Source organism: Elaeis guineensis, chromosome 6 (assembly GCF_000442705.2).
Source record: "Elaeis guineensis isolate ETL-2024a chromosome 6, EG11, whole genome shotgun sequence".
NCBI classification, from domain to species: Eukaryota; Viridiplantae; Streptophyta; class Magnoliopsida; order Arecales; family Arecaceae; genus Elaeis; species Elaeis guineensis.
Window position 1 is genome coordinate 20,050,973 of NC_025998.2, and position 18,073 is coordinate 20,069,045.

The 18,073-nt window shown below is 37.5% G+C and overlaps 1 protein-coding gene, 1 long non-coding RNA gene and 1 pseudogene across 2 annotated transcripts; 2 read left to right on the forward strand and 1 right to left on the reverse strand.

Moving 5' to 3' along the window:
* The first annotated feature begins 667 nt into the window (after positions 1 to 667).
* Positions 668 to 3,081, forward strand: LOC105034156 (uncharacterized). Its single transcript, XR_012142078.1, has 2 exons — positions 668 to 2,507; positions 2,800 to 3,081. It is a non-coding gene; the product is annotated as an uncharacterized lncRNA (long non-coding RNA).
* A 7,592-nt stretch (positions 3,082 to 10,673) lies between these two features.
* LOC140858748 (zinc finger BED domain-containing protein RICESLEEPER 1-like) lies at positions 10,674 to 12,136 on the reverse strand (annotated as a pseudogene).
* Positions 12,137 to 15,931: 3,795 nt separating this feature from the next.
* Positions 15,932 to 17,770, forward strand: LOC105034151 (uncharacterized). Its single transcript, XM_010909199.4, has 4 exons — positions 15,932 to 16,073; positions 16,313 to 16,492; positions 16,588 to 16,654; positions 17,008 to 17,770. The coding sequence occupies exons 2-4, from the start codon at positions 16,332 to 16,334 to the stop codon at positions 17,305 to 17,307; spliced, it is 528 nt and encodes a 175-aa protein (XP_010907501.1). The 5' UTR covers positions 15,932 to 16,073; positions 16,313 to 16,331; the 3' UTR covers positions 17,308 to 17,770.
* Positions 17,771 to 18,073: the final 303 nt, after the last annotated feature.

An 18,073-nucleotide genomic window follows, 5' to 3' on the forward strand; every position in this document is an offset into this window, starting at 1 on the left:
TTTAAGGTTTGGATCTATAAACTCCATGCTCTGATGCCAGATGTAGAAATTAAACTGACAATGAATTAATTTTTGTTGAATCGATAAACAAAGAACACAATACAAGACTTTGACTCAACATTAAAATCACAAAGAATTAAACATTACTGCACGCAGCCCACAACAAAACCTAGACCATATAAAACCTTGACGGCACACACCTCTCTTGTTTTTTTAAGAGACAGCCGCACACCCTTTTTTTAAAAGGACACAGCAACACATGAATTTATATATGTAGGGTTTTGACTGTTCACGGACTTAAAACTTTTCAGTGCACACACGTAACACCACCTCACCACACTTAACATAAATAGACCCAATGAAGTAATGACACATGGACCAATAATATTAAACTAATTTGGATTAATTCCAACAGACCCAATAGGACTATTTGTTTTGAGAGATATTGAACGTTATATCGATAAGATTATATAGTAAAATTGTATTTATCAAATAGCTATCAGTTAGTATTTTATATTTAAGTCAGATATTTTGTACTTATCCAATCCTTTCTCAACTTGTATATGTACCCACTCTCATGTAGCAAAAAGATCAGAGTGTGAGGAAATATTCTCTTTAAATCTTTGCATGGTATCAAGCAGGGGCGATAGAAAGAGAGAGAGAGAGAGAGAGGATAGGGGAAGTTTCAACTCTAAACCCATCCTCCTCTTCGATCTGATTTCCCTCCTCCCATCGTCTTCTTCGATCCGATTTCCCTCCTCAAATCTGTCCTTCACTTCGGCTGGATCTGGTCTCGTCAGTCCCCCGTCGTCGCCTGTCGCTCGCCATCTCCCTTTCCCTGACCAGAAGGTCGAGCTCGAGTGAACGTAGGTACCGCGGGGTGCGGCGGAGATCCCCAGATTTGCTCTTCTCTGGCTGACGGCTGCTCTTCCTCCGGCTAAAGGCCGAAGATCTCTCTAGATCTGCTTCTCCTCCGGCTGACGGCTACTCTTCCTCCGACTGAAGGCTGAAGATCTCCAGATCCGCTCCTCCTCCGACTGACGGCTGCTGCTCCCTTCCCCGGACCGGACGGTCGAGCTCGAGTGGATGGAGATACCGCGGGGTGCGGCGGACATCCCCAGATCTGCTCCTCCTTTGACTGACGGTTCCTCCTCCTCCGGCTGAGGGCTATTTTTCTCCTTCGACATCGCCGTCGAAGCCGTGAGGGCGTACGATCACGCTATCTTTCAGATCCACGACTGTTCCGCTCCTTCGACATCGCCATCGAAGCCGTGAGGGCATGCGACCACGCTGCCTTCTAGATGCGCGGCTGCTCCTCCTCCGGCTGAATTGCTTTAATCGTAGGGAGTCCCCAATCCTACGGTCGATGGATGTCTCCTTGCTCAATATCAGGGAGTTTACCGTGGATCGTAGTTCTTTGCTGGTTGGATCACTATTTTGACGTAATATCAGGCCTGTTTTTCTTTTTAATTTTTGGCTTTTTTGTTAAATTTGCTGCATAATTATGGAAAACTCGAGCTCTTCTACTTCTCATCTACATCAGAGTCAAGATGCCATTTCACCTTATTATTTGACATCTTCTGATAATCCTGAAACAATTTTGGTGTCTTGTTTGCTCAACGCATTGATCAAAATTATCCCACTTGGTGGCGGGCTATGATCACAGCATTGCGTGCTATGATCTCTGTGGACAACCTTCTGATGATAGTTCTGATCTTGAGCCATGGATGGAGTGTAATGCCATGGTTATATCGTGGCTTTTTAATTCCTTGGCTCCTGAGCTACATGATAGTGTGGCTTACTTTGAGAATGCAAGAGATATGTGGCTTGGTTCTCCCAAGGCAATGCTCCACGAATTCATCAACTCAAGAGAGAGATCGTCCTTTGCAGTCAAAAAGAACGAAGCATTGCTGCTTACCATACAAAGTTGAAAGATTTTTGCGAAGAGCTTGCTACATACTCTGTTGTGCCTCAATGCTCGTGTGGAGTAGAAAGAGATTTTGTCATTAACGAGACAATGAAAGGTCCATCAGTTCCTTATGGGACTTGATGATTGTTGTGGAGTGGTGCGATCGCAAATTCTCAGCACTGAACCCCTCTCTAGCCTTAATAAGGCATATGCATTGGTATCCCGAGAGGAGAAGCAACAAAACTTGGTTTCTAATCGATCCTCTATGACTGATTCAACTGTCTTTGTTGTGAAGAATTCTCGCAACAATAAGCAAGTTTCTGCGAAATCTGGAGGACAACGGCCCAAATGTGATATTGTGGTAAGTTGGGTCATCGAAAAGAAACATGTTTTGAACTCATTGGTTATCCTGCAGATTGGAGGTCCAGGGGGAGATCGGCGCACGATTTCTGATGCAACAGCTAACAACGCCTCCTTGGGTCCTCTTTCTTCATCCACCGAAACACATGAATCATCTCCCATCATTGGTTTCACACGGGAACAATATGATCAGTTGATGTCCATTCTATTCCTAAGTCTTCCACAGTTAACTTTGTTGGTAAGGTTATGAAAATTCTAATGGGATTTTGGACAATGGAGCTGCCGAACACATTGTCTTTTTTAAAACTCTTCTATTTGATTCACAAGATTGCAATCCTAATTTGCCTATTCTCTTACCTAATGGAAATTCAATTCCAGTTCAATCCCTTGGGAAAGCTTTAATGTCCAATTTTGTTCTACACAATGTTCTTTATATACCATCTTTTCATTGTAACTTAGCTTCTATTAGCAAGTTAACAAGAGATTATCATTGTGCCGTGACATTCTTTCCCACCTTTTGTGTCTTGCAGGACCTAGCCGCGAAGAGGCTGATTGGAATGGGTGAGATGAAAGATGGCTTATATCGCTTCAAGAAAGTTTGCATTCCTTTGGCCGCAGCTACCATTTCTTCACCTAATTTATGGCATCAGCATTTTGGTCATGTTTCTTTTGATACATTGTCTTTGATTTCTCAAATTCCTAATTTATCCTTGAGAAATTTTAGTAAGTGCTGTGACATTTGTCATCATGCAAAGCAAACAAAAATATGTTTCCTCTGAGTTTTAATAAATCAAGTAGACCCTTTACTCTTATTCATTGTGATATTTGGGGGCTATACAAAACTGCTTCACGGTCTGGAGGTCGATTCTTCTTAACTTGATGATTTCTCACGAACGACTTGGATATATCTATTGAAACACAAATCTGATGCATGTCAATGTTTCACTAAATTTTATAACACAATTAAAATCATTCGGTTTCACTGTCAAAACCGTACAATCTGACAATGCACTTGAACTAACGATGGGTCCCCTGAAAATTTTCTTCGAAGAACATGGATCCTCAATCAAACTTTATGTGTTAACACGCCACAACAAAATGTATTGTTGAAGCAAACGTAGACACCTTTTAGAAGTTATCGTGCACTTCGTTTTCAATCTGGTTTACTTATTGCTTTTTGGGGGAATGTATCCTGACTGCTGTATATTTGATCAATTATATGCCATCAAAATTTTATTTAAAAAAAATCTTTATGAATACTGTTCTCCAAACCTCCAAATTATTCACATTTACGTATTTTGGTTGTCTTTGTTATGTCCATCACCAAACGAAAGATAAGTTTGCTCCTAGGTCATGCAAGTGTATATTTGTTGGTTATCTATAAGGTATTAAGGACTATAAAGTGTATGATCTTGAGAGTCGGCAAATATTTGTTTCTCATGATGTTATATTCTATGAGAATATCTTTCTTCTTGTATCTCAAAGGTGCAAACTCCTGATCCTGTCACTACACACCTATACCAATGCCTATTATCGACAATGAGCCATTTTACCATCCCATGATCAACTACAGTCTTCGAATCATGACTTGCCATCTATTGATGTTGACTCAGTAAATGGGCATGATTCCGCACAACCTAAACTCATACCTTCACACCATAACGTCCACAACACGATCGACATCCTCTCAGATACTTGGAGGATTATGAATGAAATTTTCTAGAGTGGTAAAGTCAACATATCCCGTTTCTCAATCAATCTCTTCTGGTTCGACCTATCCCATTGTTAATTTTGTTTCTTACGATAAATTCACTTCTTCGTATCATTCTTACATAGCTTCTCTTAGTGCTTATTATGAGCCCAAATCCTATTTACAAGCAATCAAAGATCCCAGGTGGTGTGAAGCTATTGCGTAGAAATTGCTGCTCTTGAAAAGAACAACACCTGTACTTTAGAATCTTTGCTTGAGGGTAAAAAACCAATAGGTTTCAAGTGGGTTTTTAAGATCAAACATAAGCCGAACGGAAGTATTGTAAGATATAAGGTTCGATTTGTAGCAAAATGATATACCCAAGTGAAGGCCTTAATTATACAGAGATTTTTGCACCTATAGTTAAACTTGCTACAATTCGATGTCTCATGGCTGTGGTGGCTGCTAAACATTGGAATCTCTTTCAGCTTAATGTTACCAATGTATTTGTGCATGGGAATCTACATGAAGAAGTCTAGATGGTTCTATCTTTTGAATATCTTAAACCTAGAGATAATCGAGTGTGCCATCTGCACAAATTTTCATATGGTTTGAAACAAGCTTCTCGTCAATGGTTTGAGAAGTTGTCATCCTTTTTGCTTCAATTTAGTTTCACTCCGATCACTCTTTCTTCACTTTTCAACATGGTAGCTCCTTCATTGCTATCTTAGTTTATGTTGATGGTATAATTCTTACAAGAAGTATTTAAATAAATGTCAAAAGATCAAAAGTTATCTCAGCACTTGTTTTCGTATCAAAGATTTTGGCAAATTCAAATATTTTCTTGATTTGGAAGTGGCTTGGTTAGCTTCTGGAATTGTTCTTAATCAACGTAAGTATGTACTTGACATGTTTGATGAAATTGGTATGATGGGATGTAAGCCGGCTAGAGTTCTTTTTTCTCAACAACATAGATTATCATCAGAAGAAGGTGATCAAATTGATGATCCAGGCCAATACAGTAGATTGGTAGGGAGGTGATTTACCTCACAGTGTCTCGACCTGATATCACATATGCTGTGCATATCCTCAGTCAGTTCATGCAGTCACCTAGAAAGTCTCATCTTGATGTTCCATTTCATGTTCTGCGATATTTGAAAAGTTTTTTTGGACAAGGACTTTTGTTTCCTTCATCTAATGATCTTCTTATTCGAGCATATTGTGATGCGGATTGGACTGCTTGTTCGATAACTCGTCGATCACTTACAGATTATTTCATTTCACTTGGTGGTGCTCCTATTTTTTGAAAAATCAAGAAACAGACTATAGTTTCACGTTCTTCTACAGAGGTTGAATATCGCTCTTTGGCTTTTACCATGAGTGAGCTTATTTGGTTACAACAATTATTACATGATCTTACTGTTAGTCATTTTACTCCTATGGAACTTCATTGTGATAATCAAGCAGCTTTACATATCACTGCTAATCTTGTCTTTCATGAGCGTACTAAGCACATTAAAATTGACTGTCATTTTATGTGTGAGAGAATCCAGTCCAAGGACATTGTCACAAGGTATATTTCTTCCAATCATCAACCGATTGATCTTTTCACCAAGGCACTTGGACATGATCAATTTCGTTATCTTCCATCCAAGTTGGGTATTTATGATCTTCATACTCCAACTTGAGGGGGAGTATTGAACGTTATATTGATAAAATTGTATAGCAAAATTGTATTTACCAGATAGCTATTAGTTAGGTATTTTATACTTATCTTTTAGTCAGGTATTTTGTACTTATCCAATCCTTCCTCAACTTGCATATGTACCCACTCTCATATAGCAATAAAGATCACGGTGTGAGGAAATATTCTCTTTAAATCTTTACAAGAGAAAGAGAGAGAGAGATGGGACCAATGCTTCTAGGATGGTGCCCCAATCTTCTGCTTTAGGCATCAGCGGGGATTGATCCTCTCTAGGTCAAAGTTTTGTTTTAATGCAGACCCACTTTGGGATGTGATACATCTCGGAGCTGAACACAATTCATGTGGCAAATTGACTAATCGGAGCTCGTCATGTAGCTACAAGCTGACCAATAAGAGCTTGCCCAATAACCACAAACCGATCAAGAAGAGCCTGTGACATGGCTGACCCCGAGACACGAGAAAAATTTTTCAAATTTCAAATTCTCCCTTCAGGTAGCGATAGCTTAGCCATGATTGCGAATAATTTCCTCAATTGCACTGGTGCATGGGTGTGATTCTCCAGTGAGATGCGTGATCTGTTACTAAAATAGCCAGTGCATGTGCCCGATTTGCTGCATGATGAGCACTAGCCTTTGTCTATATACACGACACCTAGATGACCCTATGGGTAAGTTCTCTAATTGCTCTTTTGATCCTATTACATAACCATTTTGCCATTCTTATAATATCTCCATTGTTTCTTAAGAGTTGAGTCCAACTTAAGCATTGGAGGGTCCCTTGCCGGGCACCCTCCAATAAATGGACTTTCTTTGCCTATATCATTGGATGTGGTGATCCTATTGATAAAGATCACTACTCAACAGCAATGCCAAGATTTAAAAGCGACTCAGTGTTTCTCTAGAAGAAAAATGATAGTGTGGTGAGAGGGAGATAGCTGCGACAACAACAATGCTATGGTTGTTTGCAAGTAAATCATTAGAGTGGGTGAAGAAGAAGATGAGGCATGGAATAGGGAGAAGAAGAATTGGAGGTGGAAAGATGTGCTGCCATCATTGAGATGAGGAAAGAAGGAGAGGAGAGGAGCGACTATTAGCGATGATCTAAGAAGAAAAAGAGGATGTGAATAGTGATCTTGAAGAGGAGATTGAAGAGGAGCGGATTCGATTCCTTGTCCCGACACCTAAACACAGTGGGCCACCAACCCAAGCTTTAGGTCGTCAACTAAACCAGGCCACCAATAGCTTATTAACTTTTGAACTAGATCACTTAGGTCCTGTTTAGATTGCTATTGATAGTAGAGTTTTTGAAGCTTTAATTTGAAAGTAGAGCTTTTGAGAAGTAGAACTTTTACAAAAAGCTATTTGTTGTTTAGTAACCATATTGACAAAGTACTTTAAGAAAAGTAAAACAGCTTTCCGACATTAGCCATAAAGTATTTTTATAGAAAGTTTCAAAATAATTTTTTCCAAGTAAATTTTTTCAGCTTTCTGACAAAGCCAAAACAGTTTTCGATATTTTTATCAAACATCACTGTATCACTTCAAAGTACTTTCTTAGAATCAGAAAGTACTTTTTAGCACCCTAAAAGCTTAGCCAAACATGACCTTATTAACTATTGTTTAATATGTTATAAATATTGGGCCAGGTACGGTTCAGACTAACTTTGATATCAAAATTTGAGTCCGGCCTATTTAACAAACATGTTTCAATTTCATACCTGATTTGGTTCTTCGGGCTTAAGATTCAGACCCAAGCCTACTAAAAAACTTCCGGCTTGAGCAAGCGGGGCATCCGTTCAGCCCGTGAACAGATTCACTCTCAAACATCATTTTATGTTTAAGTTGCCATCTCAGCGTTGACCTGCTGAGTTTGCCAAGTGGTTGCCAATGTGTACTCATTCCAATTCTATGTGGCCGCAATTCAAATCGAGCCAGTGTCCAAAGATGGGCTGTGTCATCCAGAACCTCCACCGACGCTGGCGACCCACTGGTTGTCGCCATCGTGTTCTAGGATCATCTGTTCTTTTGTTATCACGTTCTCTGGTGTAATAATTCTACCATGCGTTCTCTTCAGGAACATATAGTTTTCTTGCTATCTATGGTCAAATCAGGCCTCGATGCTTCCAACGCAAAGACTTGAGCTAACACCATCCATGCTCCCTCCATCTGGACTTTGAATATGCCGGCTTCTGTTTGAAGACGGAAGCCAATTCTGGTCCTTGGATTATTAAAATTATTTGGGAGTCTTCACTTCAGTTTCATCTCCCGGGCCAAAAATGTTGGCAAAGGCTGACGGCCCTGGAACTTGCCTACGAGACAAAGTTGCCCAGGCAAACGAAGCGATTCCAGTGTCCACCGTCATACTCTGTTTTTTGAAGTCGAAGATGAGACGAGACTCTACCTTCGGTGTCACCTGTTGAGTTCCCATTGGCTCCTAAGGGCCCCATGTGCCACATACGTCCACGTTCTTTTGTCTGCTATCCTTGAGCTCGATCTCAGTCGCTGCTCCATCCGGAGCTAGCTTAGTTCCCTCCATCCGCACCGTCTGATTTCGAACATCGGCCTTCCTGTGGCCGTCGCGCCCAGCTACTAGTATCATCCTCTCCCCCTCGTATCCCTTCTTCACTGTTGCAATTCGCTTCCGTTAGTCACCAATGACCGTCAAAGTTTAACACACATGCAGAGAACTGCTGAGGTAATATGGATCCTATTGTAGCTAAGGACGACAATCGGATTGGTTCAGATCATAAATGAGTCAGATTAGAAATGGATCGGATCAGAAAATATCAAATCTAAATCCAACCTAATTATTAAACAAGTCAGATTTTCAAACCTGAATGTGACTCATTTAATAAACAGGTCACCCGACCCGATCCGTTTAATCTGTTTATTAAATAGTTATCCTGTTTAACCGGTCCGACCCAACCCGTTTAACCTATTTATTATTTAACCTGTTTGATAGATAAACAATCTATTTAACCAATCCGACCCAATCCGTTTAATCTGTTTATCGTTTAACCTGTTTAATAGATGAACAACTTATTTAACCGATCTGACCCAACCCGTTTAATCTGTTTTTAATAAGATAAACATCACAATTTACAAACAGCCAGCATGTTTAATTCAAGACAAAATATATCATTTCAAATTGGAACACATTATCTTTAAAGAAAACAAATGCTGTTACTGTTTAACATATGATCACTTTAAATAATATAAAGTATGAGGAGAAAACCTCTTCAATAAAAAAAAAAAAAAACTTGCCAATCAAATAAGTAATCACAGTATTTTTAAGTCCAATCTCATATCATACATAAAAGTATGAAACCTACAATATCCTATTGTAGAATATAAAATATATATATCAAAATATTAAGTTAACATGTTTTCAAATTACATTACAATAATGACAAAGAAGATAACAACGCTGCAACGGTAATACATACAGAAGATTCAAATAGGATACAACATTAACTCTAAGCCAAATTTCATCACTAACAATATGTTCAAATTAAATCGATAGTAGCGGCCTAAGAGCCTAGCTTTTATGAGTTTCAACAATTAATCGGAGAGGCCCGGAGCTCATGTTGCCCATCATTATAGTTCATAGAAGCTCGGGATTGATTTCTTAGAAGGAACTCATCTTGCTTCCTACATGAAAAATTTGTATTTTAGCAATGTTCAATTAAATACAAAATATTGATGGAGAAAAAATGAAGGATACAAACATATGGTACAACTTCAAACACATGGATCTGCTAATATAGATTCTCATCCATCTCAAAAATGATAATGAGGTTGTTGCATCTGAAAAACATCAGAATAGCAAAGAATGGAAAAGAAAGATTCATGCATATCTAGAAAAAGAAGATGAGGCTCAGATATGATAAAGTGATAATTAATCCACGACTAAATTAAAATGATTACAATCTGTTGTCTATAGAAAAAGGCCATCCAAGATTGTTGCCATTGAAAATAGTTGAGTCATCAAACATATATCCAAAAATTATCATAGCCTTCATAATACATATATATGTCCAAAAACATGAACAATGCAATCCAAAAAAGAATGCATAATAATAAAACAATCTGTTTAACCGATCCAACCCAACCCATTTAATCTGTTTTTAAATAAGACAAATATCATAATTCACAAATAGCCAGTATGTTTAATTCAAGACAAAATATATCATTTCAAACTGAAAGTCTAGAAATATATTATCCTTAACGAAAAATAAATGCTGCCACTATTTAATATATGATCACTTTAAATAACATAAAGCATGAAGAGAAAATCTGCTCAATAAAAAAAAAAAGCTTGCCAGCCAAGCAAGTAATCACAGTATTTTTAAGTCTAATCTTATATCATGCATGAAAGTATGAAACCTGCAATATCCTATTGTAGAACATAAAATATATATATCAAAATATTAAGTTAACATGTTACTGTAAATAACATCAGAATTCAAAATATATTCCTAAATTACAATCCGGTGATGACAAAGAAGATAGCAATACAGCAATAGTAACACATATAGAAGATTCAAATAGGATACAATGTTAACTCTAAGCCAAATCTCATCACTAACAATATGTTCAAATTAAACAGGTAGTAGCGGCCTAAAAGTCAAGATTTTATGAGTTTCAGTAATTAACTAGAGAGGCTCAGATCTAATAATTAATCCATAGTTAAATCAAAACGACTGCAATTGGTTGCCTATATAAGAAGGCCATCCAAGATTGTTGTCGCTAGAATTAGTTGAGTCATTAAATATATATCCAAAAATCATCATAGTCTCCACATACAAACTTTAAAACAATCTCAAAATTACTTGAAACCCAAACAAGTACCTAAAATTTCAAACAAAGATAACATAACAGCATCCATTGTTCTTAGTTAAACAAAAATCAAAAAGAAGTTTCAAACAAAATATAACATAACAAGATAATATGTCTGAAAAATATGAACAACACAATTCAAAAAAGAATGCATAACCATGATTCATCTCATTATGGGTTGGGATCAATATTGGCCGAGCCTTGAGTTGATTGAGCTTTATTGATAGAACTGAAGTTCATGACATCTTCTACGATCTCATCTAACTCGGGTTCCAAAATATTTATATTAAAAACTTCCAATAATTAATAATAAACTTGTTCAAAAAAATATAATAGCAATACAATGATTAAATTATATACCTTTCTTTCAAATATCTAATCTCGAGTGTAAATCACGACCTCACCGACATCTGGTTTAAGTGAACTACGATATTTATCAAGTACCTGCCCACTAATACTAAAAGCAGATTCAGATACAACTGTAGATATTTGAATAGTTAAAATATCATATGCTATAAGAGAAAGATGAGAATATCGAAAATGATTGATTTTCCAAACTTCAAGGATATCTAAATTAGACTTCCTATCAACTCTTGGCTCATCTAAATATAATTTCAATTCAGACTTCTATACAGTAGTCACAAATTCAAAACTTTCAAATGTATCAAAATCCTACAATATTATAAAAATAAAATAAGTTATTTATTAGAACTAGTATCATGTACAAGATAATAAATTTATTTTGATAAATAAAAATTTATATTACTTTAAAAATATCTGCTTTTCTACATGGCTCAGAAGTCTTACAAGAAGTACTACTATCAATGTTTGCATTAGTTGATGTATCAAAAGCTGAAATTTTAGAAGAAGAAACTATATACTGATTAAAGAGAGAATATACAATCACGGATGCGGTCTCGATACAGCCATATTCATACAATTTTCTGTAACAATACTCTATAAATTGAAATTTATACCAAAGATCCAAAATAACTGCCATGGCCAAGATTAAACAATGATCTGACCAATACTTTTCAAATTTTCTATATATTTATCCTGCTATTCATTACATAAAGCATCTACACTCTCCATCTCTTGTCTTAAAGTGAGCTCAATCAAAAAAATATGAGAAAAGTATAAATTTACTATAGTATACTTAACTCCAGAAAATATAAGAGTAGTATCATAGAATACACTCAACAACTTGTTAATCTTCACAATTTTGTTCCACTCTTCTTTAGATAGATAATGCTTGTAATTAGAGTCACTTAATTTCAAATGAAAAAAAATACATCGACAAGCAAGAGCACTTTCTAGCATCAAATAAGTTGAATTCCATTTTGTGGAACATCTTGCCTTAAACCTTTTCTACTTTCCAAAAATATTTGTCTAAGACATTCCAAAAACTTTTGTTTCTGAACTTATGAACCTCTCACATGCTTAACACTTTCACGAACTTTGTAAATAGATTCATCTACCTTCTTTAATCCCTCTTGTACAATTAAATTAAGAATATGAGTACAACATCAAACATAAAAGAACTCACCATTTGAGTAAAGTATATTTTTTAAATTAAGTTGGATCTTTAACATATCAATAAAAATATCATTTACTAATGCATTATCCAATGTCATACAAAATAACTATTTTTCAATCCCCCAATCAATAAACAAACCATAAATCATTTCACACAAAGATATGTCATTGTGTGGAGGAGGCATGAAATAAAAGTTAAAAATTTTTTTTGCAACATCCATTCTTCATCAATAAAATGGACGGTTAAACATAAATATCCATCAGTGGTAATAGAGGTCCATAAATCTGAAGTCAAGCTTATCTTAGTAGGAATTGAGTGTAGCCATAATAATAACTTTTTTTTTTTGTGTACAATTTTAGCATATCTGTGTTAATAGTATTCTTTGATACTAACTTGACATCCTCACAAACATAAGCAAATAAGGATCTAATATCTTCATACTCAACAAATTGAAATGATAGATCATGCTTGATAATTGCATATGTCAACAATTCACAAATTTTTTTGGATTAAATTTACTAGACTGCATTGATATAGATCCTTGAGATTGTGATAAAATTATTTGCCCCATATCACGATTCTTCTTATAATTCTCTATATGCCGTTTCAAATTTTCAATCCCAACCTTACCACCAAAATGATATTTCACGCCACACTTGATGTATTTGTATTTTTTTTGTTGCTTCATTTATTTGAAAAAAATTGATAAACTGGTGAAGTTAACTTTCTTTTATGTTTACCACTGGAATCACCAATTGTAGCTGTATTTGAAGCTACAAGTGCCGATTCATGGGCATCATCATCATCATCACTTCTCAGATCTAAATTGACGATAGATTTTTTATCTATCTATATCATATAATGAAAGCTTATATTAAGCATAAAAAAAATTAAAAACAGTTAGAACATTAAAGAAAAGAAGAGAAGAGGAGGCTCAAATTTAGTATTTCATCTATCATTAAATCAAAACAACAACAATTGATTGCCTGTAGAAAAAGGCCGTCCAAGATTATTTCTGTTAGAAATAGTTGAATCAACAAAAAGATATTTCAAAATCATCATAGCCTCCTTATACAAATCTTAAAATAAATCTCTACACATAGGCCATACTGCATACTTTGACATTCAGCATAAAAAATAGAAATAAAAAAAATCCCAAAACATCAAAAAAATCAGCACCTTATATCTTGAATTACAGTATCAAAAAATAAAGTAGTAAAGCTTTAAATATACACTAAGATAAATTTTGGAATATACCAGCAAATCGATACATAAATGAAACAATATATAAATGAGACACGCAAGATAATATTTATTAAATAAATCACAGGAGAACAATGATCGTCTGAGAGTCAGATCGAACATTGATAGGTTAATGTCATTGAACCCATAAATCAGAGCAAAATTGAGAAGAAAAAAAGAAATGACTACTAAAAAAAGACTAAAACCCCTAATTTAAACCAAATGAACAAAGAGAATTGCAAATAATAGACCCGATCGCTATGAGATCCTAGAAATCCTAATGTAAATCCAAAAAAAATCCAACCTAAGAACACTCGTCGGATCTAGATCGAACACCAACCTCAAAGATCGAAGGGGAATACCTAAGCTTCGGACCAGCGAAATCTCACAATTCCTTCGAGTTTGTCGTTACCGTGATGTCGCATATTACGACGGCTAAAGATGGAAGCTAGATCCCGACGGGCGCTCTCGTGAGGGGAGATCGGGAAGGAGTAGCATCTAAGACAGGAGATTGAGGAGGAGGAGGAGGAAAATACCTAAGCTTTAGACGAGCAAAATCTCGTAATTCCTCCGAGTTTTCTTCAGCACGACCGCGAATGGAGAGGAGCTGGTAGTAGATGGCCACCTATTGTCGGTGGTGGGGATGACGGTAGGGGATCCTCGACCGACAGGAGGGATGGGATGGAAAACCCTACAGGAGGAAAGTGACGATTGGCGAACAGCTGCGGAAGCGAAATCGTCCGAACAGCGAATGAGTTAAATGGGTAAAACACTTATTTAGTTTACCCTAAGGAATAAAGGGTAAAGAAAAAATATAACGGGTTAAACGGGTTATAATCCGATCCGACCCATTTATTAAATGGGTTTAAACGGATCAATTGTCTGAAACCTGAATTTGATCCGATTATTAAATGGGTTAAACAGATCGATCCGTTTACGATCTAAACCTGCTTAATCCAAATCCAAATCTGTTTAAGACGGATCGAATACGGATCGAATTGACGGGTTGGATCGATTTTTGCCACCTCTAATTGCCGCTGATCTCCGATTCGAGGTTGAGGTCACTATACTCAAAGGTAGTATTTGGCAGCCATTTTAGTATTTTTGGAATAGAAGTATCAATTTTTCAGAATACCTATTCATCATTTCTATTTCAATTTTGTGTTTGGTTGAGAATTTATGAGGTCCATTAGAATTATACATTGTTATTCTTTAAATTAGGATAAGATAAAATTATTTCTCATTATTTTTTAGAATAAACTATTTTATAGTGAAATATGGCATAGCTTAAATCAGATAGAAAGGAATAAAATGTAATTAATAAATTTTTGATGAAAAATTTAAAATCCACGTGTCTCACTGTCATTTTATAATGTGTTTTGGGGAATAAGATATAATAAACCCTTATTTCATCTTATTTTCAGCAATCAAACACTACCGAAGAGAATTGAGGTTTCCGACACTCAAATTAGTTGGGGATCAGAGAACAGTAAAAGAGAATGAGAATGGCTCGAGGATGGGAATGCCGCTATAGGCCTTCTATAATTAAAGATGAATAGATGGACTAGTCCGAACTGGACTCTCCTCGGTTCGTGCCATGATCAAAGGGAATCTTTCCCATATCAGATCCCACATAACGTGTTACAAAGTTGATGTCCAACTTTCCGATTCATTCTTCGATCTGCAACACAAAAGGAGAGAAGAAGAGAGGAGTAATCGAATGGTTAAAATCAGTTGTCTTTATCTATCAAGTGTTTCTCTAGCGCTACGAAAGAATGATTCCACATTTTCCATAGGTTGGGATAATCGGATTTGACTTTTCTTCCAGAAGAGCTGCTCTCAAAAGCTACCCGAGGGGGTGTAAAGTGGTTTGCCAAACAACTGCAGGTCTGGATTTACACCTTCTTTATAAAGCTTTTTAGTGAATAGGACATCATTTTCATTCTTCAAGTAGTATACGAAAAAAATATTATAATATTCTACTGCTTTAGCCCTTTACTTTTTTTGTCTCAGAGCGCGTTGGACCATTTCCTTGGACCCAACCCCGGGTCCAAAGGCACAAGCCTAGCTTCCGCCAGGAACGCCCCGAGTGAGCCCCGTCAAACAGGGTTGCTGTTAACACCGGACAAATGACAAACCTTAGTGGTCTCCAATCTGACACATCACGTGAAGTATATTACTCCCGTAGCCCAACTTTTCCCAGCTGTTCATGTCGTCCCTCTCTAAATCACGACCGTTCATACCCAGCTTACGGACAAACCGTGGCCCACCAGTGCGGTAGATCTGACCACACCGCACCAATCAAAATCAAAAGCCAACATTTTTTTTTCTTTTAACTTTAAAACAAATCTCAAGATTTTTTTTATAAATGAGAGCTTGGTCCGCAACGCAATCGCTTTCTGGACGGGTCGTCGGTGGAATAAATGAGCGGTCGGTACGAGGACGGAGGACGGAGAGGGAGTCCCGCTCCTCTGCACCGCTCTTGGACACTATCGCTGTACTACTCCTGTTTTTTTCTAACCATCTACTAATAGGTGGGTTGCCGGGGCACGCACCGCCCACGTGAGGAAGTAAATAAATAGGCATGTATTTTATTTTCTCGGATTCGTTTTTACTTTTCCATCCGAATCATGGACCGTTGCCTGCCCGGTAGCTCCCCAACCCCCATTCTCTCCCCTCCTTTTTCCCAGGTCTATCTTTTTCTCCCTATGATATAAATCTTCTACAGCCTTTTTTTTCTCTTCTTCTCTGCCTCTCTTTGTCCATCCTCCATACTCACAAATCTCTCTAAGGTAAAGTATTAATTTTTTCCTTTCTAATTTGTTATTTTCTTTTTTTGTTTTTTTGCTATTCTAGAATTGCTTGTTTGGTTGACAAGATTAATTTTTAACATTAATTATATGCTGTTTTTCTTTGGGAGCTTGTACCGTTAAGCGATCTGAGATTAAATTCCGCAGATCTGGCGTTTGTTTGAGGTGGAAATGTTTATAAGAAATTAAAGAAAGCGCGCGTTTGGTTTTCTTACTTGCAGATCTGAGGGAATTAAGAAGATGATGAATCGTTGCGCGGGTAAGAAGAGCGGCTTCGCGGCCTGCGAGGAGATGAGGGGCGTCGCGGAGCCGCACGGGCCGGTGGTTTGCCCGAAGCCCCGCAGGCTAACCCAGCTTGCCGTCGGCGTCGACACGCTTCGGCCACCACGGTGGCAGCCCTGGTAATTTCTCTCTCACGTCTCCGATTTTTTTTTTTTTAATTTTATGAAAAAAAAGTTAATTTCTAACAAGATTCCTCCAATTTCTTGGATCCCAGTTCTCACGCGGAGCTGCCTTGTGAATCCAAAGGCGCCACGGAGCTTCTAGATATTTTTCTGACAAAGGTAGTAGCGATTTTCTTTTTTGCCCCCTCCCCTTCTAATTTCTAGTTTAAAATCTTCGTAGAATTCGGATCAGATTCTTTTGGGAAAGAAAAAACTAGCTATATTTTCCATGATGTAACCATGGATCTGAGAATCTGGCTCAATTATCCGAGATCTGTGGCTTTTGCTATTAGTTTTTCTAATCAGAGCCAACTGAGAAAAGTTCTCTTGTTTTTTTTTTCAACCATTCCTGTCTATATTCCATGTGAATTTTTTTTTTTTACTTTTGGTTTCTTTTTTAGTTGTAATAAAACGGTTTAACTTGTGTTTGGTTTATAGATGAGATGGTTCTTATTGGTCGATCTTTTTTCCAGGGTGGGGAGGCGAGCCAGGTGGCGTTGTCGTCGCCGCCGTTCTTCTGCGGCTCGCCGCCGTGCCGGGCGTCGAACCCACTGGTCCACGACGCGAGATTCGGGGAGGATAAGCCAATCGGGCCGTTCCTTCTCCCACAGGCCATCCCCCCTTGCCCACCGGTGGGCCCACCGGCGACGTCATCTTCCAGGAAGGGCTGCGGGCCCACCAAGTTCGGGCTCAAGCCGGCCGCCATGAGGATCGAGGGTTTTGATTGCCTCGACCGCGATCGCAGGGGCTGTGGCATCACCGCCATCGCCTAAAAGCCAGGTCTGTTATCCTTAATTAACGAAGAACAGCTGGAGAAGGGTGATTAACGGCATCCAAAGTAAACGTTAGGAGCTGAGAAATCCTTGTGGTTAGTGTACATAAGCTGCATTATTAATTAGCCTTCTACTGTTGATATCTAAATATTAGGTGTAAATACGAGAATAATTGGGGGAGGAGGAGGAGGTTAGGCAAGCTTTTTCTTCTCCTTTTTTTTTTATTTTTTTTTTCTAATTCTCCTTTTTTAGGTAGTTTTTGCATTTTTATATCTGCTGTTTTCTCCAATCCATTCTTAGAAATTGAGTCTACTGTGATTCAATTCTATTTTGGGGTTCAAATTGAGGCCTATAATTTGTAAAAAGAATGGGTGGGAAGTATGGTCGAGCTTTTGAGTCATGGGACCTGTATATATAGATTTATTTATGCCGTGGTAGTGGTATTCATATTTTGGCCTGTTTAGCATATTTTCTTAATTTTTATTTGTGGATTTGGTGTTTGCTTGCAATGTTGGATGGCCTGAAATTCCGGGACTTCTCAATGCTTGTGGTTATGGATTTGACTGAAATTCATATTTTGAAAGTTGGAAGCTTGGATGGAGTGCTTCTCATGGTTACTCTACGTGAAACTGTAATAAAGTTGTGATATACTGGGCCATGGTGAAATAGTATTCTTTTGGTAAACATTGTGAAATTATTATTCGACCATGAACATGCACACATGATGGGTTGTGCTAAGAATATCAGATCATTGCATGGGCGATGC

Bases quoted from the DNA above. Each gene is read 5' to 3' on its own strand.
- LOC105034151 (XM_010909199.4), top strand. From the start codon at position 16,332: ATGATGAATCGTTGCGCGGGTAAGAAGAGCGGCTTCGCGGCCTGCGAG. The intron at 16,493-16,587 runs GTAATTTCTCTC...CTTGGATCCCAG, and splicing joins CCACCACGGTGGCAGCCCTG to TTCTCACGCGGAGCTGCCTT. The intron at 16,655-17,007 runs GTAGTAGCGATT...TCTTTTTTCCAG, and splicing joins TAGATATTTTTCTGACAAAG to GGTGGGGAGGCGAGCCAGGT.